The sequence below is a fragment of the Meriones unguiculatus genome, chromosome 6 (assembly GCF_030254825.1).
Source record: "Meriones unguiculatus strain TT.TT164.6M chromosome 6, Bangor_MerUng_6.1, whole genome shotgun sequence".
Lineage (NCBI taxonomy): Eukaryota > Metazoa > Chordata > Mammalia > Rodentia > Muridae > Meriones > Meriones unguiculatus.
This window is the reverse complement of record NC_083354.1, coordinates 111,071,886-111,098,488: the sequence shown is the minus strand read 5'-3', so window position 1 is coordinate 111,098,488 and position 26,603 is coordinate 111,071,886. Positions and strand designations below refer to the sequence as shown.

The following is a 26,603-nucleotide window of genomic DNA, read 5'->3' as shown; positions in this document are numbered from 1 at the left end:
GATATCAAGTTGGATACAGAGTCCACAGCTATAGAGTGGACAACCCAAATTAGGGAAAACATAGTAATAACAAACAGGGAATATACAGTCCTATGCTAACTGCCTTTAGCCATTCATGTTGAAAACGAAATGTGGAGGTTTAGAGCCTGTTAGCCCCTTTGACAGAGGAAGGGCCTGAGGCCAGTGAACTGCGCCGTCTGTCATAGGACGCAAGCCTGTGACTCCAGGAGCTATCCCATGGCAATGCAGCCTGCAAGACTTGCCCTTCTCCACAACCCCGTAATGACAGGCGACACTGTTCTCCCTCCCACTCACACCAGCCCATGCTGTGTTAACGGCTTTTCCTCTCGTTCCAGAGTATAAGCCCCGGTTTGTGCACACGCGGCAGACCCGGTCCCTGTCCGTCGAATTCGAAGGAGAAATATACGACATAAATCTAGAAGAGGAAGAACTGCAAGTGCTACCACCGAGGAGCATCGCCAAGCGCCATGACGAGGGCCGCCAGGGGCTGGGAGGCCACCAGGCCACCGCAGCCGGTGACAGCAGGCGTGAGATGCTGGCAGACAGCAGCAACGCTGTGGGGCCACCCGCCACCGTCCGAGTGACACACAAGTGAGTCTCCTTGTTCCCGGGGAGGAGGTCGGCATTACCTCGCATCCTATACGCTCACCATTTGCACTTTGCAAAAAGCAGTGTTTCTCGGCAATGCAGTGCCCAGAGGCTTGCCTGCACAACAAGGTCCCAAGGAAGCAACAGGAAGCTAAAACCGTCTGAGACCTGGACATGTGCTTTGGGTTTTGTTTCATATTACGCCCAATCAGCTGGGAACCAAGACAGCGAAGTCCTGTCATATCTCAACCCAGCAGGCACGGGTGGGGTATCTCCCTCCAAGTCATTATCTGCAGAAGTGTCCGGAAATGGCTGGGGACGGCTGGGGACTCTCCCATGTCCCGTGGTCCCCCCGGATTTAGAGCATTGCAGTATCAGGCCTCAGGACCGAAACACACACACACACACACACACACACTATGTGTTTCAATGGGCCACAAAGAAGCTTCAAGAAAACGATTGCGGAACAGGGATGGCTAGGTCAGATACAGGAAAATCTGAGCTGCCTGCCGAGGGAGAACACAAAGAAAGGGAGTCCTACAGACAGGAAACAGCAGTCATACAGACAGGAAACAAACATTATCCCCACAGGTTCACAGTCTCGCGTGGCTCTTACATCCCTCCCCAAATGTATCTACTCTCCGGGTAGAGGAGCATTCTCTCTCTGAATTTATTAGCTCTTCATTTTCTCGCCAATGTCATCAGCACAGGTGCACCCAGAGTCAGGATTGTTAGAGTTACATATTCACGCCCACGCCCACCTCTTTCTTACCCCTGGGGCTATTATTTTGTTCCAAAGTTTAATTGGGGATGGGGAGGTGAGGTACAGAGCTCAGTTTGCCTAGTATGCAAGAAGCCTGCACCTGGGGCTGGAGAGCTGGCCCAAAGGTTAAGAACACTGACTACTCTCCTAGAAGACCCAGGATTGGTTCCCAGCCCCCACACAGAGATTCACGACTGTCTTTGAGCCCAGTGTCAGGAGATCCAACGCCCACCTCTGGCCTCCACAGATGCTACATGCACCTGCTACATAGACATGCATGCAGATAAAACACCCACACACATAAAGTGAAAATAAACAAATAAGTAAGCCCGGAGTCTCGAGCTGATCCCAGCACCACATAAACTAGGCGTGTATGAGTCCAGCCCTCAGGTATTCAGCAAGATCAGAAGTTCAAGTCCAGCCTGGGGTACATGGAACTGTGTTAGAAGGAAAGAAAAAGATGAAGAAGCCGGAGGTCTAGCGCAGCCCAGTGTAAGGTCCTTGTCTATCCAGACACCCCAGGAAGATCCTCAGCCTAGCAAAACAGGAAAGGGAAACCATTAGAGAGTTAGTAGCGTATTTAAGGTACTTTTTAAGGCAAAATGGTAGAATGATATGTTTCTTCCAAGAAGACATTTTTCATCATCATCTTCATTATTATTATTAATTACAATTTATTCACTTTGTATCCCTGCTATATCCCTCTCCCTCATCTCCTCCCAGTTCCACCCACCCTCCCTCCCCATGTTCTTCCCCTAGTCCACTGATAGGGGAGGTCCTCTTCCCCTACTATCTGACCCTTGCCTATCAGGTCTCATCAGAACTGTCTGGATCCTCTTTCTCTGTGACCTAGTAAGGCCACCTCACTGGGGGGAGGTGATCAAAGAGCAGACAAGTTCATGCCAGTGACAGCCTCTGCTCCCCTTACTAGGGAACCCACATGAGGTGCCCGTGGGCTACAGCTGAGCAGGGGGTCTAGGTCCTCTCCATACATCGTCCTTGGTTGGTACATTGGTCTCTGCAGCACCTGCCCCCCTTCATGCCCAGATTTTTTTGCTCTGTTGCTCTCCTTGTGGAGCTCCCATCCTGGTCTATCTCCCCCTTCTTCCATAAGATTCCCTGTACTCTGCCCAAAGTTTGGCTACGAGTCTCAGCATCCACTTCAATACCCTGCTGGGTAGAGTCTTTCAGAGGCTTCCTGTGGAAGGCTCCTGTCCTGTTCCCTGTCTTCTCCTACTTCCAATGTCTATCCTGTTTGCCCTTCTGAATGAGGATTAAGCATCTTCCGTACGGTCTTCCTGGTTGTTTAGCTCCAAGAAGCCATTTTTTATTATGACTCTGAAAAGCTACACACACACACACACGCACATACATACTCACACTTTTTCTCTGTGCACTCGCTGACACTTGAAAAGCTTGAGTTGCAGGGTGAATCCTGTTCAAGGGAGAATGAATGTGAAAAGCTAAGACAAGGTATTCCTGCTCACAAAGCAGCAACCCTGTCCCTCGCCTTGTGTAGGAATCAGTTCTCAGCTCAGTGCTTTTATCTCCAAGAAGAGGTTAGAAGGTGCTGAGCTCTCTTCATACTCACTAATGTTTTCTGATGCTAGAATGTAAGCCTGTTTCTCTTGGTCCTGTTTGATTTTGCAGATGCTTTATTCTTCCAAATGATACAATCCACTGTGAGAGAGAGCTGTACCAGTCAGCCAGAGCTTGGAAGGACCACAAGGCCTACATCGATAAAGAGGTGAGTATTGGGGCTGGATAGAGCCTGGTGAGAGAGTGCTTGATTGTCACGAGCAAGGGCCTTGGTTCTTTCCCAGCATCCAAACAGAGAAGGATCCACGCGGCTGTGCTCAGCTCCCTAGCCCTGCTGGGACTGGTGGGGCATTCCGTGTGTACACCGCCTCATTTTTGTATTTGCCTAAAAACCGGAAAGTCTACCAAGATATTTGCCTTTCTTCACTGACACCGTGGTCGTCCTACTGAGAGCAAAAGTGAGAATAATGGATGGATCTGGGCGTCTGTTACTGTTTCCTAGGCCCACTGGTTGGAAGTTAGGAGCAAATGTGATCTGTGGCTCGCTCTCCCAGCTGCTCTCTGGACGAGCTTTGATTGTGGAATACAGCAAACGATCTTCTGTAAGGAAAAAGCCTAGTCTCAGAAGGTTGCGTGAATATTTGTTTTCCAGATTGAAGTTCTGCAAGATAAAATTAAGAATTTAAGAGAAGTGAGAGGACACCTAAAGAAAAGGAAGCCGGAGGAGTGTAGCTGTGGGAAGCAGAGGTGAGCATGCCTCCCAGGGTCAAGGCCTAACACACGTGAGCCAGAGATACCGGCTTGAGGCTGGCTTCTGTTTCGTTAATGCTGCCTGTGAAGGCCCTGCCGTAAGGCACGCTGGCCTCCCCTACTTAAGTCAAATTCAATATGTCTTCCACGTAAGTGAATGATACAGACAACTCCCAGTAAGCTGAAATAGTGACGAGAGAATAACTTCTGCCGTGTGTGTGTGTGTGTGTGTGTGTGTGTGTGTGTGACAGAGAGACTGTGTGTGTCTGTATATGAATGTGTATTTGTGACTCAAATGTGTGACATGTATGTGTGATGAGCCATTTAATCAAATAAAAAGATACATATCTTTTTATATATCATATAAATTCATATATCGTATAAATATCATATATATCATATATATGTATATATATATATATATATATATATATATATCACATACTAATCCTCTTGCCTGCAGCTATTACAACAAAGAGAAAGGCGTAAAACGGCAGGAGAAGCTGAAGAGCCATCTTCACCCCTTCAAGTGAGTGACCTCATGTTCGTCTTGTGCACTGGGGGTCGGGATCTGTCCAAGGTGGCGGTGAAGGGGGAGGGGTACGCACATTCCACACGAGACCCTCCTCCGTGCATGGTCTTCGGGAATCAACAGAGAGTAACAGACCCCTGACCAAGTCAGGGTGTTCAAGGGAGTAACTTAGAGTAGTTGCTGGCCTCTTGAGATGGAAAGAGGCACAGGGATGTTTAAACAGTGGCAGAAGCTGTATGTGCAGGAGATTTTGTATTTTAACAGCAACAAAATTTCAGCTTTTCGGGGAGAAACAGAAATAGTGGCCAAGGCTCAGGGATCTGGAAAGGAGGTGAAAATAATGAAAAGAGTCAGAGGGTGGGGAAGATGGCTGTGAAATTCTGTCTTTTGACCGTGACACTGCTATCTCACCCATGAGCTCACAGCAGGGGTGATTATGGGCATAAACGCAAAGCAGTCAAAATGCTGGCCTGGCAAGGGTGGCGCTCCTGAGGCCACCCCTGACTGAGGAGCCATCGGCTCTGTGAGGAGGGAGCTGTGACCGCTGGTAGGTTACCCATGCTCCAGCACTAATTAAAGAAAAAGACAAGGACAGGAGATTAGGAACAGAGGGCAGAGGAAGATGTGTGGGGCGGGGGGAGAGGGCTATGATCATATCGGATGGAATTTAAAAAAAAACACATATTTTAAAGAAGATACACCATAAAATATTTACTTTAAAAATTCATGATGTATAATTTGAGTCCATCTGATGCAAGCCGTCTGACCCAAGCAGCCATTTGCCGACTCTGGGGCCACTGGGTAAGTTACTGAGCTATGGCAAGAGCCCATCATTGGTCCAAAGTTTGTGGATGGCAAGATGCTCTGACTCCTGCTGACATTTATTTCCGTCAGTGCCTGAGAACAAGTGACTGTGAGGTTTAATAAAGTTCTAGGGGAACTGCCGCCGAGTGGCTGTGCCTCCATGACACTGGCCATGTTTGAAGTCCTCCGTGAAAAGCAGAGGCCGCCTGTGCCGGCGCATCTGCACGCATGCGCATCTGTGCAAGGCTCAGGAATATCCCATTTCCCGTAAAGTCCTTTCCGGTCATCAAAAGCGTTCCTCGTCTCGGTCTAGGGAGGCTGCTGCTCAGGAGGTGGACAGCAAGCTGCAGCTCTTCAAGGAGAACAGGAGGAGGAAGAAGGAGAGGAAGGAGAAGAGACGCCAGAGGAAGGGGGAGGAGTGCAGCCTGCCTGGCCTCACCTGCTTCACCCACGACAACAACCACTGGCAGACCGCACCGTTCTGGAACCGTAAGTCCCCACCCCCAGCCATACATGCCCCCGGAGTGCGAGGGCACCTCCCCTACAGTGCCCGCGTGGGCTGAGAATCCCGCGGATGAAACCCGGCAATCCGGGGTGATCCAAAAGAGAAATGTCATTTGTGCTGGAATCATTTGTTTTTTGCTAGGGCAAAAGAAAAATCGCTTTTCTTTACAAACCCCGGTTTGTTTTTCTGGTTTTTGTTTGTTCGTTTGTTTGTGGTTTGGTTGGTTTTGCTTGTTTTAATTTTTGTTCTGTTTTATTATTATTAATTACAGTTTATTCACTTTGTATCCCAGTTGTAGCCCCCTCCCCCACGCCCTCCCAATCCTACCCTCCCTCCTTCATCTCTTCCCATACCCCTCTCCAAGTCCACTGATAGGGGAGGTCCTCCTCCCCTTCCATCTGACCCTAGCCTATCAGGTGTTGTTCTGTTTTTTAAAGATAAGGCCTCTTGTTTGCCGTCCTCTTGCCACAGCCTCACAAATGTCAGGACCGCAGGTGTATTGGCTTTTATTCCTGGAAACATTTGGTGCTTTTGTTTGAAGATACCAAGTCTCTTCTTGAGGTTTCACACAGAGGCTTTCTGAGGCAGATTCTGCCCAATAAACCTGCTCAGTAGCAACAAACACTGGGGCGCTTTTGCCCCAGATAGACTACTTCCTGCTTTAATTCTTTTTCCCTCTTTTTCCCCCCTTTTTATTTCTTCTCCTTTCGTATACTACATCCCGACTGCAGTTTCTTCTCTTCCCAGTCTCTCCCTGCCCTCTCCTTCCCTCCCTCCACCTTCAGCTTTAATTCTAACGTTTGTGTCTTAGAAGGAATAAAAGCCACGGTAAGGATGCCATAAACACAGGGCCCGCACCCTCCTCATCCTGGTCCCCTGTGGCAGACCCAAAGTCCACGCAGACGGAAGCCTTCTGTCTTGGACAGCACAGGGTGAGGAATAGCTGTGCTATTCTTCTGGGAAAAAAAGTGCGTTTGTTTGCTTTGGTCTCTGCACGATATTCTCGGAGCACAAGGGGAACTGTGTGTGCCGCGGGCTGTCGCGGCGCAGGAGTGCGGAGAAAACCCCCAACTCTGCGAGAGTCAGTAGCTGGTACCCAGGCAGCTGCTCAAGCCTGCATAGGGGGCTCGCTCAGATTATTCTGTAGAGCGTGGCGGGCCGTCCTGGGCAGCTTGTGCCTGTAGGTCCTGCTGCTGCTTGAGTTGCGTTTGGTCTTTGCATGTGTGTTCGCCATCACAGTGAGGCCAGCGTGGCTCTTAGTCGTAACGTTCAGCTTTTATCGTGGCTCCAGAAGTGGAGTTTTGGGCATCTCTGAGGGCTACTCAGATTGCTGGGGGAGGGGTGGGGTTCTACCCTCATCCCACTTTGATTCTAGTGGGAAGTGGAAGGCAAGCGGGCAAATGAGCTAAAGGAAGTTATTACACTTTGTTGCCATAGAATGAGGGAAACAGTGAATGAAGTTTTCAAGGGGACCCTTTAGAGATAATGAAGATGTGTGTGTTAATCGTCTTTCCACCACTGGGACAAAATACCTGAGATAGTCAAAAAGAGGAAAACATTCATTTCTGCTTGATTGGCCTTGATAAGCCTTTGGGACTTACTTGCGGGGGGGGGGGGGGGGTCATGGTGGAAGCTCATGATAGAGGAATCTGTCCACCTCATGGTTGTACTTGGTCCCAACCAATGAAGGTCTGGTGCTTCCCAGTAACAGAGCTGCTGGGCCTTGAGAGCCATTCATGTCCAAAATGCAGCAATGAATCCCTCCTAAAAGGTGGCAATAAAGCTGAACCCTAAAGAGCTGTACGAAAGTTGTCCAAATGGATGAGTTCAGCATCCCGGCAGAGCTAGCCTGTGAGCAGGGGTTGTGCGGTAGGAACCAAGTTGCTGGTGGTGTCAGGAGGAAGTAGCCAATTTGATGTGCCTGGGGCTGGAAAGTCCCTCGAAGAGCAAGGAAGAATGACTTACAGCTTGACTGCATTAGACCGAGGTCTGACTAAGCCGCCACCCCAGCTACTGCGGGACCTCCTGTGTGGCCCCCCACATCCTGTCCTCATGTCCCCAAACCATTCTCCAGAGTCAGAATGACCTCCTAATGACGTCTTGTTTTTCTCCTAGAAAGAAAAACACTTAACGTGTCTAGGAAGGCCTCACATGGTGTTGTCCAGTCCTGTGCTGCCATTTTCCTCCTTCTCAATTAAAAATTGTATTTATTTGTGCAGGAGCATGTGACTGTGTGTGTGTTTCCGTCTATCTATGCGTCTGTGTGTCTGAATGAATGCAGGTATGTGTATGGAGGCCAGAGGAGATCACTGAGTACTGGAAACTGCAGTTACAGCATTGGGAGACGCCCGCTTTGTTGCTGCGGCCTGTACTCCAGCCCGTTAGATTTTGTAGCAAGTACTTCCGGCTGCTACACCATCTCCTCAGCCCCCTTAAAACGGTTTTGCTTATTCTTATTATGTGCCCACATAAGTAACACAAATAAACACATTGGTCATATTTAATTAGGCTTTTGTTTTGCTTTTTTGTTTTTTTGAGATAGGGCTTCACTGCTTAGCCTTGGCTGTCCTGGACTCACTTTGTAGACCAGGCTGGCCTCAAACTCACAGCAATCTACCTGCCTCTGACTCCCTGAGTGCTGGGATTAAAGGCCTATGCCACCACACTCGTCTTAATTAGGCTATTCTTATACTATTATATACCAACTTGGCCTGTGAATCATGAAAATATACCAAATAAAAACTTAATGTAACTGAAAATAGTAAAACCATCTTAAGAGTGGTTTTCATTTGAAACTTTGGAATTCACAAAAAGTGTGGTTCCTTTTCTCAAATCTCAGTGCCATGTTCCAAAAATGCTTTTATTTTGGCTGCAAGGATGTGATGGTTACTTAAGTGAAAAACAGGCTCAGGCAAATGCTGAGCCCCTGGACCATATCATTAGTATGCCAAGGCAATGATGCTTTTCAGTTTTTAGTACTTTCATTAACTAAGCAATCATTTGCTGAAGTTACACTTTTAAATTTCTGTCATCTTTGAGATTTATCAGTTATATGTTCAGAGCAATCAGAAGTTCGTATACTTGTATGTTTTGTGAAACAGGTTCAAAGCCTATTTAAATTATTGATTTGGAAAATTCCTACATAAGTTAGAATATTGTGGTTGCCTGGATTTTAATATGTAGGTGTGAGTTAAATGTTCACATAAAAGGAATATAAAATATGAATGACATACTGAGAGCGTTTTCTACAAAAAATCAAACAAATGGAAATACTCTCCATTTTCTCAATATTCTTTTGTAAAAATGTTTCTGGAGTGAAGGAGAGAGAGGTGAACACACAGAACACGGGGGAGCTTAGATCCACAAGACCAAAACCTGTATGCCACCAAGGCTGACACGTGTCATTGTCCAGACTCGCCTGGCACTCGGGGGACAGGGACAGGAGGATCAGGAGTTCTGAGGCAAGCCTGGGCTACATGGTCCACCCATAAGCTGGGCAGCAGCAAGAGTAGCATATCTGTGTAGCTTCACCAGCAGAAGCAAGTAAGCCCTGTTGAGGGGGGCATCAGCACTGGGGACTCAGAATTACATGCAGCCCATGGTACTCTTTTTAACTGCTCCAAAGCTACCTAGTCTGTTAAAAATATTTGAACACATAAGCTCCTCTCGTGTTCTGTTTAAAAGATCGATTCCCCTTTAGCTTGGAAGCCAGATCTAGTGTGTACAATATTGCAAAGGGCAGTAGCCTCACAGCTAAATGTCAGACCTCCCAGTTGTCAGCTACATCACTCTGAGCCTTAGTTTTCCCATCTGTTAATGGGTATGGGCACAAAATGTGTCCAACAGTCCTTTGAGAACTGAATGAGCTAAGATATCCAAACATATTGGATTCAACCAGTAAAGTGCTTACCATGGAAGCATGAAGACCTGAATCCATCCCCAGGACCAATATAAAAAACCAGGCTTGGTAACCATGGTTGCAGTGGCTGGGGAGAGAAACAGGCAGCTCCCTGGAGCTTGTGGCCAGCCAGTGTAGACTGCTTTAGGGAGTTCCAGATCAAAGAGAGCTCCTGCCTCAAAACGCAGGGAGAGTGTCACTGAGGGATGGCACCCCAAGTTGTTCTCTGTCCTCTACATGTAGGCATATGTGTACCTACACACAAGCGCACACACACACACACACACACACACACACACACACATGCATGTATGCCTGCTCCTGTGTCCACACAGACTCATCTCTAATTGCAAATGACATTACCTCCAAGTTCATCAAGCCAGGCTCCACCTTAGTCTAAGACTGTTTCTCCATACATGATTGCAACACCGGCTGTGTGACCCTGAGTCAGAGCAAAGGCATTCGTTCCATTGCTTTATGAAACAACCATGCTTTCCTCATCCGGAAAAGACTACAATAATAATAATAATAACCATAGAAGCTCTATTACTCTTCTCACAATACTCCAGCCACTCACCCCATTTTGGAGACCGCTGCCTTCCAGAGTTAAGGAGGGGTGACAAACTTGACCTTGGTCTTCAGCCTGCCTGAGCCTCCTGCCTTTTCGGATTTTGCCGCCAGTGCGCACAAAGGAAAGGGCGTGCTTGTGTTTGACAGCTAACCGTAGCACTTGTAAGACAGAAGCCATGAAGACAGTACAGAAACCCTGACATGCCCGGCTTGTGAAGGTTTCTCACGCTTTTCCCTGTGCTGGCTTTCTCTCTTTTCCAACAGTGGGATCTTTCTGTGCGTGCACGAGTTCTAACAATAACACCTACTGGTGTTTGCGCACCGTCAATGAGACGCACAACTTTCTTTTTTGTGAGTTCGCCACCGGCTTTCTGGAATATTTTGACATGAACACGGATCCTTATCAGGTAAGACCACGTGTCTTCCCTTGGTGAGGGTGGTTGGAAATGAGATAGCCAGGCAAGTGCTTAAAAGTCCGTTGTCCTGTGCTCTTTGTCCACAGCTCACAAATACTGTGCACACAGTAGAACGGGGCATTTTAAATCAGCTACACATACAGCTGATGGAGCTCCGAAGCTGTCAAGGATATAAGCAGTGCAACCCAAGACCCAAGAGCCTTGACCTTGGTAAGAAAAAAACGTTACTTCTTTCTGTCCTGTTTAGATGATGCTTTGTGTTATCGAGAGTTCCATGGATAAGCACGTAGTTCAGGGTACCTAAACTATATGTTTACAAGAAGCTCTGTAAACGGTTCCAAACATAATTTGATCTCTAAGTCTCTTACTCTGGCTACAGCAGCAAGAAACTGAATTTATTGGAAGATTTGGGAAATGGACCCCTCCAGTGTCTTGCACGTGTCCATTCTATCAGAAAGCCTTGGGTTTTGTCAGAAGCCTCTAAGGGAAGGTGAGGCCAAGGCTTTGGGGGTTTCTTGCCATTGCCCTGAGCAGTCCTAAGGACAGCAGAAGCTGCTCTTATTACAGTGCTTGAGACAGACACACAGAGCCCTGCTTTTGCTTGTCCACATTTGCAACCCTCCACCCCTTATCTGCATTTGAAAATAGGAATATTTGGGAAGCTCGTTAACTTGGACTCTGGAACCTCACTGGGAAGGCCACCATCCTGCTGGGTGAGCCTGACTTCCTCTCCCCTTTGGCTTATGTAGATGTGGCTCTTTGCACTGTTTTCACAGCCTTTGCCTGGCTAATGAGAAAAGTCATTGTCTGTATCATTTCTGTAGAAATGTAAATATCAGCTATTCACAGGAGGGAAGGAAAAAAAAGAGCTAGAGATGGCCTTGACATCCCTCTAGGATGACAAGCTGAAGTCACAGGCATTGGAAAGCAGTTTCCAGGAGACCCTCACAAGGGACAGAAGTTCTTACTGTACAGAGCTGAGGTTGATCTCCAACTTGCTGTGTAGCCCAGTGTGCCGATCTCCCAAATGTTGAGAATATAGGTATACATCACGATATCTGGCTTGCAAGAGCACTCCCTCCCTCCTTGCCCCCACCTCTCTCTGAGTTCGATTATGTGCACATGTCTCTGTCTGTATATGAGCTTAAGCACATGAATGCAATGCCAGAAGAGGCCTGGATAGAGTGTCATTATCCTCTGGAGCAGGAGTTACAGGCAGCTGCAAGCCACCTGCCGTGACGCTAGAAGCCAAGCTCTGGTCCCCTGGAAGAGCGCTGTACACTCTTAACCAGTGAGTCATTTTTTCTTTCCATCCCAGACGGAGCATACTGAATGCAACCAGGTCTCAACTCGTGGTTTGTTTGTCATGTGTAGAGATGCCGTCCCTAGCAATCAAACGACAGCCCTTTGGTCATGTCGCTTGGTGTTAGCTACTTTTTCGTTGCTGCCATAAAACACCACGGGGAAAAGTCACTAATGGAAGAAAGAGTTTGTTTTCGATTGTGGCTGCAGAAGGCTAAGAGTCCGCCCTGCTAGGGAAGCACGGTAGCAAATGGTGGGCGAGGTGGTTGGAGTAGGAAGCTGAACCTCCAGCAAAAACCAGAGAACAGCAAGTGAGGCGAGATTATCAATACCCAAAGCCCACACCCAGTGACATGCTTCTTCCAACCTGGCTCCATCTCCCAAAGGTTCCATAACCTCCCCAAACAGTTCCTCCAGCTGGAGACCAGGTGTTGAAACCTCTGGACTGATGGGACACAACAGACCTGAACGGAGAAATGGGGTTCTTCTCCCAAAATGATCAACCCATTTGCATGTCATTTCCTCCACTGTAGGATCCTCGATCCAGCAATGCGTATCATAGAAGAAAGTCCCATGAGGGGTCACACCTCACTTCTCCACCAGCACCCAGGGAAAAATAGCCAAGCTAGAATTAGGCCTGCAAAGCACGTATTTTGGCCACTTAGTTCATTCAGCTTAAAGCTTTGGAAATATCCCACTTATGTACTGACCATCCCCAGAAATCAAAGAAAGAAAACAAGGAAAGAAAAAGAGGGATGAAAAGGGGAAAATCCAACATGAAAAAAAAAAGGGGGGGTTGTGCCTGGGATCTAAGCCAAACTACTAGAGGCAACTAGAAATATTACACATAGCCATCACTCCCAAAAAGACTATGGCTCCGTAACTCATTGGTGATGACTGACTTAACAGCTCCACTGTGAGAAATGTGATAGGGTCCTCAATGGCAAAACGATAGGCCAGGTGGGGCCTATTGAATGCTATTCGCTTTAAGTGGATCTCACCAGCTTCTAGACTGTTCCTGCGGGAGACTGTTACTGGCCTTGTTTTTCAAACATCCCTCCCCCAGAAAAAAAAAAATAATTTTACTCAGAATTACACGAACTTCTGAAGACACCTTCTCTCTGCTTTCTTGTTCTCACCCACCCATTTTTTTTTCTTCTCCTTTTAACAAACTTTTTGCCTTGAAAGCCTTTTTTATTCTTAGCACTCAGTCCTTTTGAGACTGATTACTAGACTGCCTCCGTCGGATTTCAGTGCTGCCTGTATTTAACACTGTGCTTCTTTCTAGGATTTAGATGTGTTCGTGGGAACTGCGCAGTGAAAGGGTCTGTGAGTTCTAGAGCTAACCAATTCCTCTTGTATTTCCCTATATCAGGAACTAAAGATGGAGGAAGCTATGACCTACACAGGTATTCACATTTTTTTTTTTATTTTCAGCAGCTTCTTTCCCATAATTGCATGATCTGTTATGTCGGTCGGCTAGTTTCTGTTTCTTACCATCTCCCGCAGAGCAGAGCAGAGGTTCTGGTGCATGTGTGTTGTAACAGTGTCTTCATTCCCATGAGACCCTGGCTCCGGGCTCCTCATTCTGCTTCCAATCAGTTCAACTGCACCCCATGAGACGCCTCTCTTAGCATTTGCTCCCTCCTATGCATGCCCGTGGCTGTTTGCTTGTTGATGATGCTTCGAAGCAAGGAATGCTGGGAGAATGGCCTCTGGGAGAGTGGGGATTGATTTCATTTTTTTGTTTACACAACTGGGTTGAGAGGCTGCATGGGTCTAAGTGAGAGGTTTGTTTGTTTGTTTGTTTTCATTTAAGAATACTGCCAATAATTTTCTTTAAAAGGTTAAAGGGAAACTTTGAGAATATTCTGAAGCTGAAGTCAGAGGGAACAAAGAACTTCCTTGTGACTAGTCATCAACTTTGTTGGTAAATGCAGTGGCGTTAAGGAAAACTCAGAAGGCTCTGCAGGGTGAAGGGGACTGGAGAGACGGTGCTAGGGGTTAGGGACAGGGCATTTAGTGTCAAACAGCAAGTTCCTAAAACACAAAAGAACAATAGTCCCAACGCATGAAGCTTCCCAAATAGCTCTTGCCTTCACATCTCTCCCCTTTATTCCACATCTTTGCCTCCTACTTGGAGGAGGCTCTACAGCCGGAAGCTTGCGCACTGATCATCCAGAAATGTCAGCCATTGCTGATCTTTTACCCTGAGCCTCAGCTTTTGGAGGATTTATCTGAACTGTGCTAGTTTGGGGGTGTGCACTGCCCTCGCCATCTGTGCTAAAGGGACTCGGAGGCTTTGATGTGTCCCAACTTCAGTCTGTGCTCTTCTTGCTTACATTGTTACTTTCTACCAAAGCAGGATGAGTTAATTGGCACCACCCACACTGATACCTCCTCGGAGAAACAAAAGAATATTGCCATCCCAAGGCATCCTGATCACACTCCCACCTCTCCCACCAACCTCCTAGGCCAGGGTCTCACATGCTTCCCTTCAGAAGGAGCTCATTGCTCCAGAGAAGCTGAGTGGCATCATGGAAACAAAGAAAGCTGGGATGTTGGGGCCATTTTGTGGTTGTTCCTCCATCTGCCCCCATACCATGCCATCCACTAGTCAACATTTATAAATAAGATCTAGCAGAGCCTACTCTTAAAAGCCAGCCTTCCCAGGTATGGGCTGATGAGGCACCATCCTCGCCACCTGAAGTGTGTCGCTGCTTCCCGATGTGTTAAGACATGTCCAAAGGATGGCACTGTAAATGGACCTAACGTTAAACACGGACTTTACAGTTACTTTATGGTAATCCCGATTTACACTCAGGGATATTCAGTCTTCTGTCTATTGCTGGTGTCATGAAAGATGTTAAAGAGTGTAAGTAGGTTAGCAAAGGCATGTACCTGGCCAGAACTGAATCACAACTACTCCCCCTGGCAAAATGAAGACATCTAGACAACTCTGAAACGAAGGAAATTTGATTTCACTTTGAGTGTAATCAAATGACGAACATCTCTCTCACACCACTCTCCCCTCAAAATGAACTGTATGATGACATACACCTGCCCAAAAGAAAAAAAATAACTTAGAACAGCCAGATGTTAAACAATTAGAAATTGTAAACCTCAACGTAGCATCGTAGAAAGCATGTCTTGTACAAAGCGGACAACAGAGCTTCAGAGAGCAGTCTTTCCCCTCCTTGCCCTTGCGCTATCAGCACATGAGGAGGGGGCAAGCAGACTGCTTCTCTTGTCACATTTCCCTTGTGCGACTAGAATCAGCTCAGAGTTACGGCCTAGACCAGAAAGCAGCATCCATGACTCGGGAAGTACACTCTGTCTTGCGTAAAAGCAAAAGCTCTTAACGGTGATGCAGCGTGGAATAAAGATCAACAGGTCCAGCGGGACCTTTATTCTTCCCTTTGTACATGAACGTCACTTCTGCTGCCATGCTGTGATGTCCAAGAAGAGGTCTTGGCGATATAGCTAAGGGCCCAATGGCTGAGGGGCTGCTGGGCAGTTCATGGTAACTTTGTTGTGTAGGTCAGCGGCCTGGTCCTGTGTACTCAATCCTGTAGGCCACAGACTGCGGTGAGCTCCACCCTTGGCTACTCGCCTCTATCCACACGGGAGCTGATTCTTCTTCCTCCAGAGCGATAGCTAATAGTGAATATGGCTGTGGGTGGCATAGTTGTTCAACTCCGGTAACACCAGGCTGCCTATGGTTCTAACCCCAGTCCTGCTGTGTGACAAGCTCCAGGAACTGATGGCGCTTGTCAGTAAACAGAATATGGGGTACAAAGCAACCTGCGAATGAAGCAGTGTGTGAGAGGGAGCAGTGTGGGCACTCATTCTCAAACGTAGATTAACATATTTCACAAGTGCCACCCAGAAGAGATGGTGACTCAGCTTGAAAGCAAGGTGTATTTGGAAGTTCTCTTTAGTGGTTTCTTGACTTTTTTGTTTCCAGGGTGGGGTGAGCCTTATCTTAAAATGAAATCATTTTACGTTTATTCTAACGACTTGCTTTTCAGAACAAAGCCAGCCACGTGTTGGCTGTCTGAAAAAGGAGCCTGATAGAAAAGTATGGTTTTGTGAGCTGAGAAGCGGCAGAAGCCAGGGCAGTACAAAGATGATCCCCAGCCCAAGCTGGCCTTGAACCCTTTAATCAGTGATCTCAGAGGACAATCTTGAATATCCGGTCCTCCTGTCCCTCCTTCAAAGTGCTTCAAAGTTTATACCATGCCGGGGATTGAACCTGGGGCTCCTGTGTATGCGGGGCAAGCACCCCATCAACTGGGACACATCTCTACCCTAATGCCTAATACTTTTAATTTTTTTTTTCATATAACTTAGCATTTACAGAAAAGCTATTGGAATAGATCCAAGAAATTTTACCCCGTTTGCTTCTCGTCTCTCATTTCCTCTCTCTCTCTTATCATACACTCTTTCTCCATCAGTTCTGATTCATTTGCAGGCATCATATCCCTCTGTGTAGAAATGTTTTACGATGTACTTCCTCCAGACATTTTTGCACACAACTGTTGTACATTACCTAAAGCGAGGTCATCGGCATTAACCAGCGCCATTACCTCGTCCACATTCCATACTCACGTGTTGCCAAACGTCTATAAGCTCATGTTTATAGGGTTTGGTTTCTAGCCAGGATTCAATCCAGAATCATACATCATATAACAGTGTCACCTTTCTTCAGTGTTACTCCGCAGGCCGCCAGCCGGTTAGTTGTTCATAAAATGATGTTTGTCTCCAGTTCTTACAACTAGAAGGGAGTTGTCTGTTTGGAGCAGGTCTGTTATAAAAACACCGCTCTGCCCAGGGATATCGTCTCTGGATCTTTGTTATTCAGCTAATGTGCTTTTTGCTGCACTAGTCCACCCTACAATTGCCAGTCTTCCTCTTTAACGAACAGCCCGTTATACTAGCTTTTCCTGGCAGTTGTGATCTTTGCCTGATTGTTCACCGTACTTGTTTGATCTTGTCTGGCGCTGAGTGAGCATTCTATCACTGAGCCCCGCTGCAGCCAGGAGCTGTTCATTATTAATGTGATGGCTACAAATGGATCTGTTGCCACCTCCATCATTTCTCCTGTGCTTCCCAAATCATGCTCGACCATGAAGAAGTGGTTTCCCTCCTCATCTACCCAGCCATTTGTGTAAGGATAGAGCAAAGCTTCTCATTTTTCTCTTTTCCCATCACTACTGTAATGGCCACAGTGTCCCAGGGTAGGTCCCTAGTGTCCCTTCAAGTCCTCTGTGTGACTCTGGAAAGTTCCCCATTGTTCTTGAACACTTCGTTGCTTGACGCCCTGAAATATGTCTAGTGTCATCTTATATTTTTGTCACCTAACATCTAGAAGCAGCCACTTCTGGGCACCAGTTTTGTTTTGTTTTTTTGACAGCTCTGGACTTGAATGGGCACAACTTCTGCCGAGGTGTCTGTGTACCACTGTCTATCCCTCTACAAATGTCTCCCGAGTCCACTAAATCCTCCAGGGTGATATCAGCTTGTCCTTGGTCCTAACAAGGTACTTTTAGGATATCCCCACGGGGAGAGAAAGAGACTTTGAAACCATCATTATGCTATGCAAACCACCATCGACTTTATCTTTTAGTGCTGTTGCCATTACTGAGAACTGGATTTGTCAAAATGAGTTGTGAGCATCTATGAGAGGCTTGGATTTTTTTTTCTTTCTATTAGATATATGAATAGGTTGCATTATATTAATAGATCTGCTAAAAAACAAAACAAAACAAAAAAACCTTGTATTCAAGGACTAAGTTTCTTTGGGTTGCTGTGCATGCTTTTCTTAATATAATAGTGAACTCTTTTCACTAGTTGTTATAAGGCACTTACTTATATTTACCAGCAATATCTACCTATTTTCTTTCTTCTGTTGGTGCTAGCACCACTACTCAAATATGGCTTTAGTTTCTTATGGTTGCTGTAGCAATCTGCTGCCACAGCTCCGAACAACCTGCATTTATCCTATCTTGCATGCATCTCAGGGCTTAGGGGAACTCTGTTTCTTTGTCCCTTCTGGCTGTGTCTATTCCTTGTCCCCTGCCCCATCTTTGGTGCCCCCAACTCTGCCTCCATCCCTTCCCATGCATTCCAGGATCACACCTCCTGCTCTGATTCTGCTCTTTCCATTTCCATCTCCCTTTCCTAAGGACCCCAGGATTATCTTGACTTCACCTGAACATTACCCCGTCAAGACCCATGACCTTGTCACACTTGGAAGATCCCTTTTGCCTCCTAGAGCGATGCCCACAGCTTCTGAGGATTTGGGTGTGAACATCTCTGAGGGTAGAGAAAGCCGCTGCTCTGCCTTACTCTATTCTCAGGGTTAGGCTTGCTTCACCAAACGTGTCCCGACGGTTTCTCTTCCTTTCTGTTTTCTAGAACAGTGTAGAGAGCATCGTGGCTCTAGATGGCCAACATCTTCCTGGGAAACCATGTGGACCAGATGCTTCTTCACTGGGTGTTTTCTAAATAACCTCTTCTTTGATGGAAATCGCTCCATTTCAACTTTCTCTCTGCTAGATCAGCCCCAGCAAGCTGCTTCCTGAGCAGTTATTAAGCATTTGCCACTGGCAGACTTGGATGAAAAGAGAGTTGAGGTGACATGAAGAATTGCAGTGTCACCAGCATCCTCCCTACTCACTCTTCTTTATATTGCTTGAAACCCACTCAATGGGGATCCTCTTTTAGCCTCCCTTGATGGGAAGTGAAGGTGGTATTGTCTCCTCTCATTTGACAGAGCGGATACATTAACTTCTCAAGCCAATTTCCTGTGGAGCAGGACTCTGACTATTCTATGCAGTATGCTGGGTCCATTTAATACAGTATATCCATTTTAAAATATGAAGAAGCAGCTGGGTGGTGGTGGAGCAAACCCTGCACTCAAGAGGCACAGGCCGGCGGATCTCTGTGAGTTCAAGGCTAACCTTGTCTACCGAAAGCTAGTTCCAGGACAGCCAAGGCTACACAGAGAAACCCTGTCTCCAAAAGCCAATAAAATAAAATAACTGCTTGGCTTAAGAAACAGGAAGTCTGTGTGAAAACCTGTAACCTAAAAGTCCAATTGAATAGTCATCTTCCGTTTCAAACCTTTAACGGTATCCTTAAATATTTCATCTACCGTCAAGACCAGGAGCCAAGACCCAAGGATCTGTTCCTGCCCCGACCCATGAAACACCTTGAGCCCTGTGTGGTCCACCTGCCAGCTGTGCGCAAGGCCTTCCGTGGGGAAATGTTCCCCTCGTGATCATCTCTGTCTCTCTGATTTACCTCCACAACAGCTCTTGTCAGCATTACGTGACTGAATAGGTATAGGAAATTGGACCATCTCCACATTGCTGCAGCCCCTGCCCTGTCCACCCATGTCAGGAACATCACTAGTTCCTGACATGGGTGGGCAAGGAGGCACACGTAAAGGTGGCTCTAACGGTGCTCCAGTACGTGCTCTTCCTTATCGCAGCCCATCTGAGCTGTCTTGGGTGAGGGCCTTCTTCTGTTAGGTGTCCGTGTATTGCACCTTTCATCCTCTGTCCTGTCTTCTTCATGAAGATGGTTGCTCCCCTCACCCCTGCGAAACTTACCAACGGTTTCATTCCTTCCGGTTAGTTGCCCTTGTTTTCTTGTGGTTTCAAGCTGGTTTCCTACAGCCTTGAGACCTGAAAGAGGGCTTGTCTGACCCTAGGATTCTTGGTACAGACTTTATTTTCTTACCCACAAAGCTTCATGCCCAGAGCCACTGCACTGCAGTTTTTGTCACTTCGTGGTTGATTTTTTTTTTTTTTTTTTTTTTGCAGGGATGGATTTTTTTTTTTAATTCTTGTTTCATATTTTCTTTCAGAGTAATTTTGTGTAGATTTGGCTTGCTTTTATTTTATTAATTTGGAGATTTTTACAAGATTTCTGATTTAAGGGGTGGTCTGGTTAAGGGGTTATATCAATATAACCCAATTTACTACGATCCTACCATCGAATTACTAGGGTCTAGGGAAGTCATGGGCCTTCCCATGGACCTGAAATATCTCCCATTTTGCTTCTTCTTCTTTTCCTGGAACCGTCTTTCTCCTCTCTTTGTTTCCTTTCTCCCTGGAGCAAGCCATACAGAGATTATCAGCTTGAACCCCTTGGAGTACCCTCCTGTGCCGTCCGTGCCCTGACTCAGCAGGACCCTTGGCAGTATCTCACACTCGAGGATGGCATTTCTTTCCAGGCACCCTCAAATCAACCTTGAGTCCTGTCCTCACTTTTCTTCCCTACTTTTTTCCCCAAGGCTGGTACCAGAGTGTGGTCCACAACTCTGCTGTGGTTTGGTATCCATTCTTTTTTTCCAGCTTCCAGATGACCTGAAGATCACAGACATCTCTCTTATGGTTTCATCAAAGGTGTGGGTTTTGTGTGGTCTCCCTGGCTTTTCTTGTTGCTACATAGCTTTGTGAGGAATTCATTTCACTACTCTAGGATCCCTTTTTCTAAATTTCATCTGAGCCCCGGTGGTGTGCTGTCAGACAGAAAGCTGGTATGCCCTGTGAACTCGTAAAACTCACTCACACAAAGGCTTCCTTGGAAGCATACGTCCCTGAAGGACAATGTATGCGAAGAAACATTTCTGCGCCGCATCTAACTTGAAGAGCTTATGCATTTCCGTTCAGATTTGTTTTTTGCCCTGAGTACCAAGAAATATAAAATAAAAATACTGTGCTCAGCATTTGCCTATTAAATTAAAATACCTTGTCCTCTACCCAGTCACCTGGAACCTGTGAGGATACAAGGCTTTGTCCTGTCACTGTTCTCACTCTGAAGAGCTGCGGGACTCAAGTGAAATAGGCTCTGTCCCTGCATCAGGCGGAACAGTGTCATTTCCACAGCAGCCATGCTTGCTCACAGAGGTTGTCACTTACTTGATAGCCCTTCCTGTCTTTATCTTAAGGACATTAGTCCATGTTTTGAGGCTGTCCCGGAACTCTGTGTAGCCAAGGATGGTCTTAAAATTCTCATCTCCTGCCTCCACCTCCTGAGTGCTGTGAGTATGTGCACCTGGCTTTATGTGGTCTAGAGATCAGATCCCGTCTTTTGTGCATGCCATGCAACACACTAACAACTAACTTGTAGTCCCAGTCTGCTCCTTTTCTAATTGTTTATCGTCCCTCCATCACCTCTGTCTACAAAGATCACTCTTCAGCAGTCAAATACTAGCAGAGAATGCTTTTCAACATTACATTTCAAGGTAACTTACAAAATAGCTCCATTGCTCATCCAGTTGAGGCAAAAACATTCTGTTGCGCTAACGAGGTCCCTTGGTTTCTCTTCCCACAGAGGACAGTTATGGGATGGATGGGAAGGTTAGTCGGTCCAGTGTTGCTCCAGACACCGACTGGCAAGGCCTGGAGGAGTTGTCCGGTGTGAGCGACCGCATGGATGAGGACAGACATAACCCTAGACTGAGTCTGGAGGAGTGGGCTAATGACCTGACAGCTGTGCATAGAGAGTTTGCGCTGCTGAGCAGGCACTCTGAGCGAAACAAAGCAAACGGGACTCCAGCTGCTCAGAGAGGTAGCTTCCCAGTCACCTCTGCTGAGCTCTTGGTGCCAGCAGGGATGGCCTCTGCAGAGTCAGGCGAAGACCCGAGTCATGTGGTTGGGGAAACACCTCCTTTGACCTTGCCAGCCAGCCTCCAAACCCTGCATTTGAACAGACCAACACTAAGTCCAGAGAGAAAACTTGAATGGAATAACGACATTCCAGAAGTGAATCATTTGAATTCTGAACACTGGAGAAAGAGTAAAACTGAAGAACAGACAGGATGGGAGGAGACCCATCACCTTGAAGACAACATCAGTGGCAATGGGATGACAGAGCTGGTGCTCCAGCCTACCAGCCAGCAGCAACGAAAATATCCCCAGGATGTGGAGCCTGAAGAGGATGCTTTTGAAGATCAGTTGCATCCTCTCGTTCATTCTGACAGGACTTCCGTTCATCAGGTGTCTGATGTGCGCAGTGAGGAGCAGCCTCTTCATTCCAGCCACACACAGAAAATGGAGAAGAATGGCCCAAAGGAGTGGGCACCAAATCTAGAGGGCAGTGCCTCCTCTCCGCTCACCTCCGCTTAGATCAAAGGTTGCTTAAGCATGATATTTCTTCCTATGTTTTGATTAGCAAACTAGTGGTGGCAGTCGTAGGTTCCCAGCATTCTGAGCATCCCTGGGTACCTTGGCACAGTAGAAATCACTGTGCACAAGCGCGGGTGCTGCTCCCGCAGTGACGGACTCATTGTAATTCACTATTTCACCAAGAAGATGGGGGAAGGGAGGGGGCATTTCTGTTTTGTTGCTTTGGTTTTTTGTTTTTTTTTTTGGTACTAAAACAGTATTATCTTCTGAATATTGTAGAAACATGCGTATCTAAAGTCTATCCAGTCAAAATGGCTAGAATTGTGCCTTTGTAAGTTTTAAAAGCTTGACGCCCTTGGTGGCTCTGTCAACACATCTCCCTGCCTGCATAACAAAGTTGGGATTCATTTCTAACCACTGGAATTTTTCAGTATCATCATCAATGATTTTGCACTTTGAGTTTGGAATATGTATCTGCTTGGTTGATAGTGTTATTATTAAAAGAAAAAAAAAGGCTTATCAGAATCACACTGTTTGTCCTAGGCGGGACAAAAGAATAGCTCTCCAGTGATGACACACAGTATGGATCCCATATTGTTTAATGTATGCTTTTTCCAGAAAACACTGCATGTATTTTACCTTGACGTGCTAAAATCGATTAGCAGAAAGGCATGGCTCACAATGTTGGTGGTAAAAAAATAAATAATGAGTGAAAAGCAATAAACAAAACAAAAATTACCTGCTTTCTTTGTGCTTACTAAATGCTAACACTGCTAAAATTTTATTACCTTCTTGAAAGAAAGAAAAGGACAAAGCCTATTTTATTTTAACCTTCATCTTTTTTTCTTCTTCTTTTGGTTAATAAGCTTAAGCATTGAGAAAATATGTGTAGTTTGGGCTTTCTATAAGACAATTTTAATAAACTAAAATCACGAATGCTGTAAAATTTAAATGTACCAGAATGGAGATTAACTTCATAAACGTTGTATTATTTGATTGTTTTTAAAACTATCACCAAGCTCTGATTTTTCTAAAAGACATCGTTCAAAACTGCTTTTGAAAATCTGTATTCTTGATATAACCCTGTTTCTATTGGACTTTTGGAGACCAGTTGAAGGATTACCTCATTGAGAACGTTCAGTGTCCTCTTCAGTTTCGCAAGATCTTGTTGTTGTTGATATTGTTCTTTAGCTCAACAGTGGCTTTTCTTCCTAATTTTAGGGAATTCAAACATATAGATAAGTTATATTTTTCTTTAAGTGTTTAAAGTGAACACTTTTCAAGAAAATTCAATGTGGTATAGTTGAATCCTCAGTAATTTTAAGTCTTTATCATAGAGTCTGTACATATGTTAAACCTAACTAGCTCTTTATCAGATGTGGGTGCCATCTTCTGAATGACAGAATAAACATATTTATGGTCTAGAATGATGAACTTTGTAAAGAGATTTCAAGGTATTAGGAAGCATACTGTGTTTTTTTTTTTTAATCCTATGTAATACTCTGTGATACTTTTATAGAACAATTCTGACTTCAGGAAAGTCTAGAAGCAACATTTCTTGAAATAAAAGGTGTTGAAACTTTTTACTTGTTTCAGAGAAATAAACTGAAGCCAGCTTTTGCGGTCCACACATTTGTCACAAGTTAGCTTGAGTCCAGTTCTCACCTCACATGAGTGAGCGTTAGCCACACTTGTCACACTGCCCCCACAATCCACGTCCTAGAGATCATTTGTGGGCTAGTATCTTTCTGAGTATGCCTCCTTGCAGTCCAGGAGGATGAGGCACAGCATTTCTGTATACACCTGAGAACCTGCGAAGGCCCCAAGGCTCCGTCTTCACCATATTGAAATACGGATTAACTTTTGGGCAAGGGGCCCCACATTGATAGCCCTCTGTGGGGCTTTGTAAATCCCTTTATGGTCCTCGGCGGCACACGTGGTTTTCTAAAGAAAAGCAGGAAGGCACAGCCATGAACAGCACCTTAGAGTTCAGAGGGAACCATGAGCTCCAGGGCAAACCTAACTGTCCACCAAAACCAATGTGTGGAAAATCTCTTAAAAAGGCCCCCAGGTAAGAAGTTAAGAATCTATGAAATGTCTTGATTAAAGGTTAGAAGAGAGAAAGGAGGAAATAGTGAAGGATTCAAAGACTTGCCCATTGGTCCTTAAGGAGTCCATACATAGCATCATGAAGGGTAAGCAAGGTCTGAGGGCACAGTGTTCAGAAGTGCATCTTTGCTCCACACTTCCTTTTTTGAAAACTGAAGCAAGTTGTATATACGAAAAGGAGTCTGGTCTGTGTGATAGTTCCATTAGCTCTTGTTCTGGCCAGATCTCTCCACCTTCATCTCAGCGACCTTCCCAGTCTTCAATAATCATTATTCTATTTTCCCATCATTTTTTTTTACATTTCTACATATGACAGAGAACCTTCAGTGTGTGCCTTTCTTCTTGTTCCTTTTCTGTAAAATGTGCTTAGGCCACATGCTGGCATCCCGAGAAAACTCTGGGTACAGTTTGCTAAATATTCATCCAGTCTACATCATGCAAAAAGGTTGTGTGTCTCCAGAGCTATGTTTCAAGCCTGTTTCAAGAGATCAAAGCCTTAGAGGTTGCCTGCCCTGGGTTGCCATGGACTTCAGAGATGAGGAGAACCAGCTCTTCTGTGCTTCTTCCATTTAAGCAGACACATATGGGTCATAGAAGCATTCACTGCACACATACACATGGTCAGAGAAGGGGAAAAATACATAGTAGGATTCCATTTAATAAAGCCTTATTTGGTAAGGAAAAAAAAGTGAACGTGACATTCAAAGAGACCTAAACCATTACGAGGTGGCAGCTCCGGTGACAGAACTTGTGGCTAGAATGCACAAACTCTGGGGCGAATCTCCAGGGCTGCACACACAATGTGGCAGTGGGTACCCAAGATGTACCACCTCCACTTGGAGGTGGAGGCAGGAGGAGCAGAATTCCAAGGTCTTCCTCAACTTGATGGTGAGACTGAGGAAATGAACAAAAGAGCCAGCATAAAATCATTTTGAACCCTCTAACTTTTGGGAGTTTAGGAAACCCCCACCAACCTCTCTCAGACAACTATTTACAGAAACAAAGGCTTTTGATTAACAATGGCAACTACTCAGCATGTGTGCTTTCTTTCCCCCCTGAGCATCTGTGACCTCCAAAGACCCATCCCAGCTCCCGCTATTCCTGAGAGCTGTCAACACACCACCATTTTCAAACTATACCTGTGGCCATCTTGGTCTTCTCTAGAAGGGGTAGTGGGCAGGGCTGGGGGTTTGGCCACTGTCCAAGTTCTCAATGGAGTTGAATTTTGTTGGGGATTTCCAGAGTCTATTTTACTAGACAACACATCCTTGGATGGCAAGCAAGATCCCCAAGCAAAATATCATGTGCTCCACCCTGAGTTTTCGTGGCCCTTTGACCCACAAAGCTGCTGTTAGGAGCTACAGTAGTCCTCGAAGGACTAACCATGGCTTCTCCCAATTCCCAGCCCATCCCACACTGAAGAAGCAAGGACCCTTACGGTGACCTCGCCCATTGTTCTAGGGAGCTAGTCTTTCTCTTCGCTGTGCTGCTGAGGACTTTGCCAGCACAGTATCTTGGGTCTTCAAGAAACATATGAAGCTGTACAAAGCAAATGGAGAGGTAGATCTTTATAAACCAGACCCTTGCCATTAGAGACATCACACAGAGGCAAGAAGCCGAGGGCTGTCAAGCCGACACATGAACTGGGACCAAAAATACTGCTTTCTACCAGCTTTCCTAGTCCTCAAACCAGGGAACTTCTGGGTTCGGAATCTGTACCCTCCCTCCTCTCTTCCACCCCACAAACCCGACAAAGCTGGTTCAGAGATGGAGCGGAACCAGTTTGATTCTAGTAGAGTTTTCTAGCAGCAGAAGAAAGCTAGACTTCCCAGGTTGGGGCCAGCATTCTCTCAAGTCAGCAGGGAAGTGGAGCAGCTGCTTTCCATAATGAACACTAGGTGGCACTTGAGCACAGCTAAAAGCATCTTCCATCCAAAGTTTTTTCTAAAGTAACTGTGCTTGCTCTCCTGTATTTGACAAGAACATATCCCGATCCATGGCAAAAGAACCTGCGGTCCCAGGCGGGGTTATTTTGGTCCCCTGGCAGCCAGTCCGGGACTGCACTGGGCTGGACTGGGATTCTCTTTTTTCACGGAGTGTTTTCAGGCGTTCACAGGTCAGAACACGGAGCACAGGCGTAGCCTCTCTCCTCTTTGTTACCCACTGCCACACACGTGACACAGCAGCCACATCTGCACCACCTCTGGGGGCAGTGCTCATTTCTTAAAGCACCCCCGCTTCGTGTGTGTGCGTGCGTGCGTGTGTGTGTGTTCAGGTTACAGGAAATGTAAGCAGTCGGGGAGAAATCCTGTTTCTTTATGCACTATGGCCATTTTGAACAGCTGCCAAAAATCTTCCAGCATCAAACTGGTTCTACCCAATCCTTGAACCAGCTTTGTTGGGCCTGCGGGGTCGGGGAGGGGAGGGATGGGGAGGTACAGATTCTGACCCTGAGGGTCTGGGAAGGTCTCTGGTAGGAGGGCTTAGGAAACCCAGTGGAAGCCAATCTTTTTGATTCTGGTTCACATTTACTAGCTTAAGAGTGAGGCATCCACTCTTGTGCCGTGAATGGTTTTCCCAGTGCATGTGCAATGGCAGGAAGGAAGGAAGGGAGGATCTCCCAGTCGCACATACACTCACGAGTATACCAACCACACACGCACT

General features: G+C 46.2%; 1 protein-coding gene and 1 non-coding gene across 10 annotated transcripts in view; one reads left to right on the top strand and one right to left on the bottom strand.

Annotated features, from left to right (window-relative positions):
* Positions 1 to 23,414, top strand: part of Sulf1 (sulfatase 1) — a 226,594-nt gene extending 203,180 nt beyond the window's left edge. For 8 of the 9 annotated variants that reach the window (XM_060385852.1, XM_060385847.1, XM_060385849.1 and 5 more), the window contains 8 exons: positions 357 to 612; positions 3,023 to 3,119; positions 3,564 to 3,658; positions 4,125 to 4,190; positions 5,311 to 5,486; positions 10,235 to 10,377; positions 10,473 to 10,596; positions 21,037 to 23,414. In XM_060385852.1, the coding sequence (XP_060241835.1) occupies positions 357 to 612; positions 3,023 to 3,119; positions 3,564 to 3,658; positions 4,125 to 4,190; positions 5,311 to 5,486; positions 10,235 to 10,377; positions 10,473 to 10,596; positions 21,037 to 21,830 (1,751 nt within the window). In that variant the 3' untranslated portion in view covers positions 21,831 to 23,414. Of the gene's footprint in view, positions 1 to 356; positions 613 to 3,022; positions 3,120 to 3,563; positions 3,659 to 4,124; positions 4,191 to 5,310; positions 5,487 to 10,234; positions 10,378 to 10,472; positions 10,597 to 13,063; positions 13,098 to 21,036 lie in introns of all 9 variants that reach the window. The other variant, XM_021643865.2, reaches the window with a different exon arrangement.
* A 2,610-nt stretch (positions 23,415 to 26,024) lies between these two features.
* LOC132654996 (small nucleolar RNA SNORA17) lies at positions 26,025 to 26,153 on the bottom strand. The gene has a single exon (XR_009592588.1). It is a non-coding gene; the product is annotated as a small nucleolar RNA SNORA17 (small nucleolar RNA).
* Between the last annotated feature and the right edge of the window lie 450 nt (positions 26,154 to 26,603).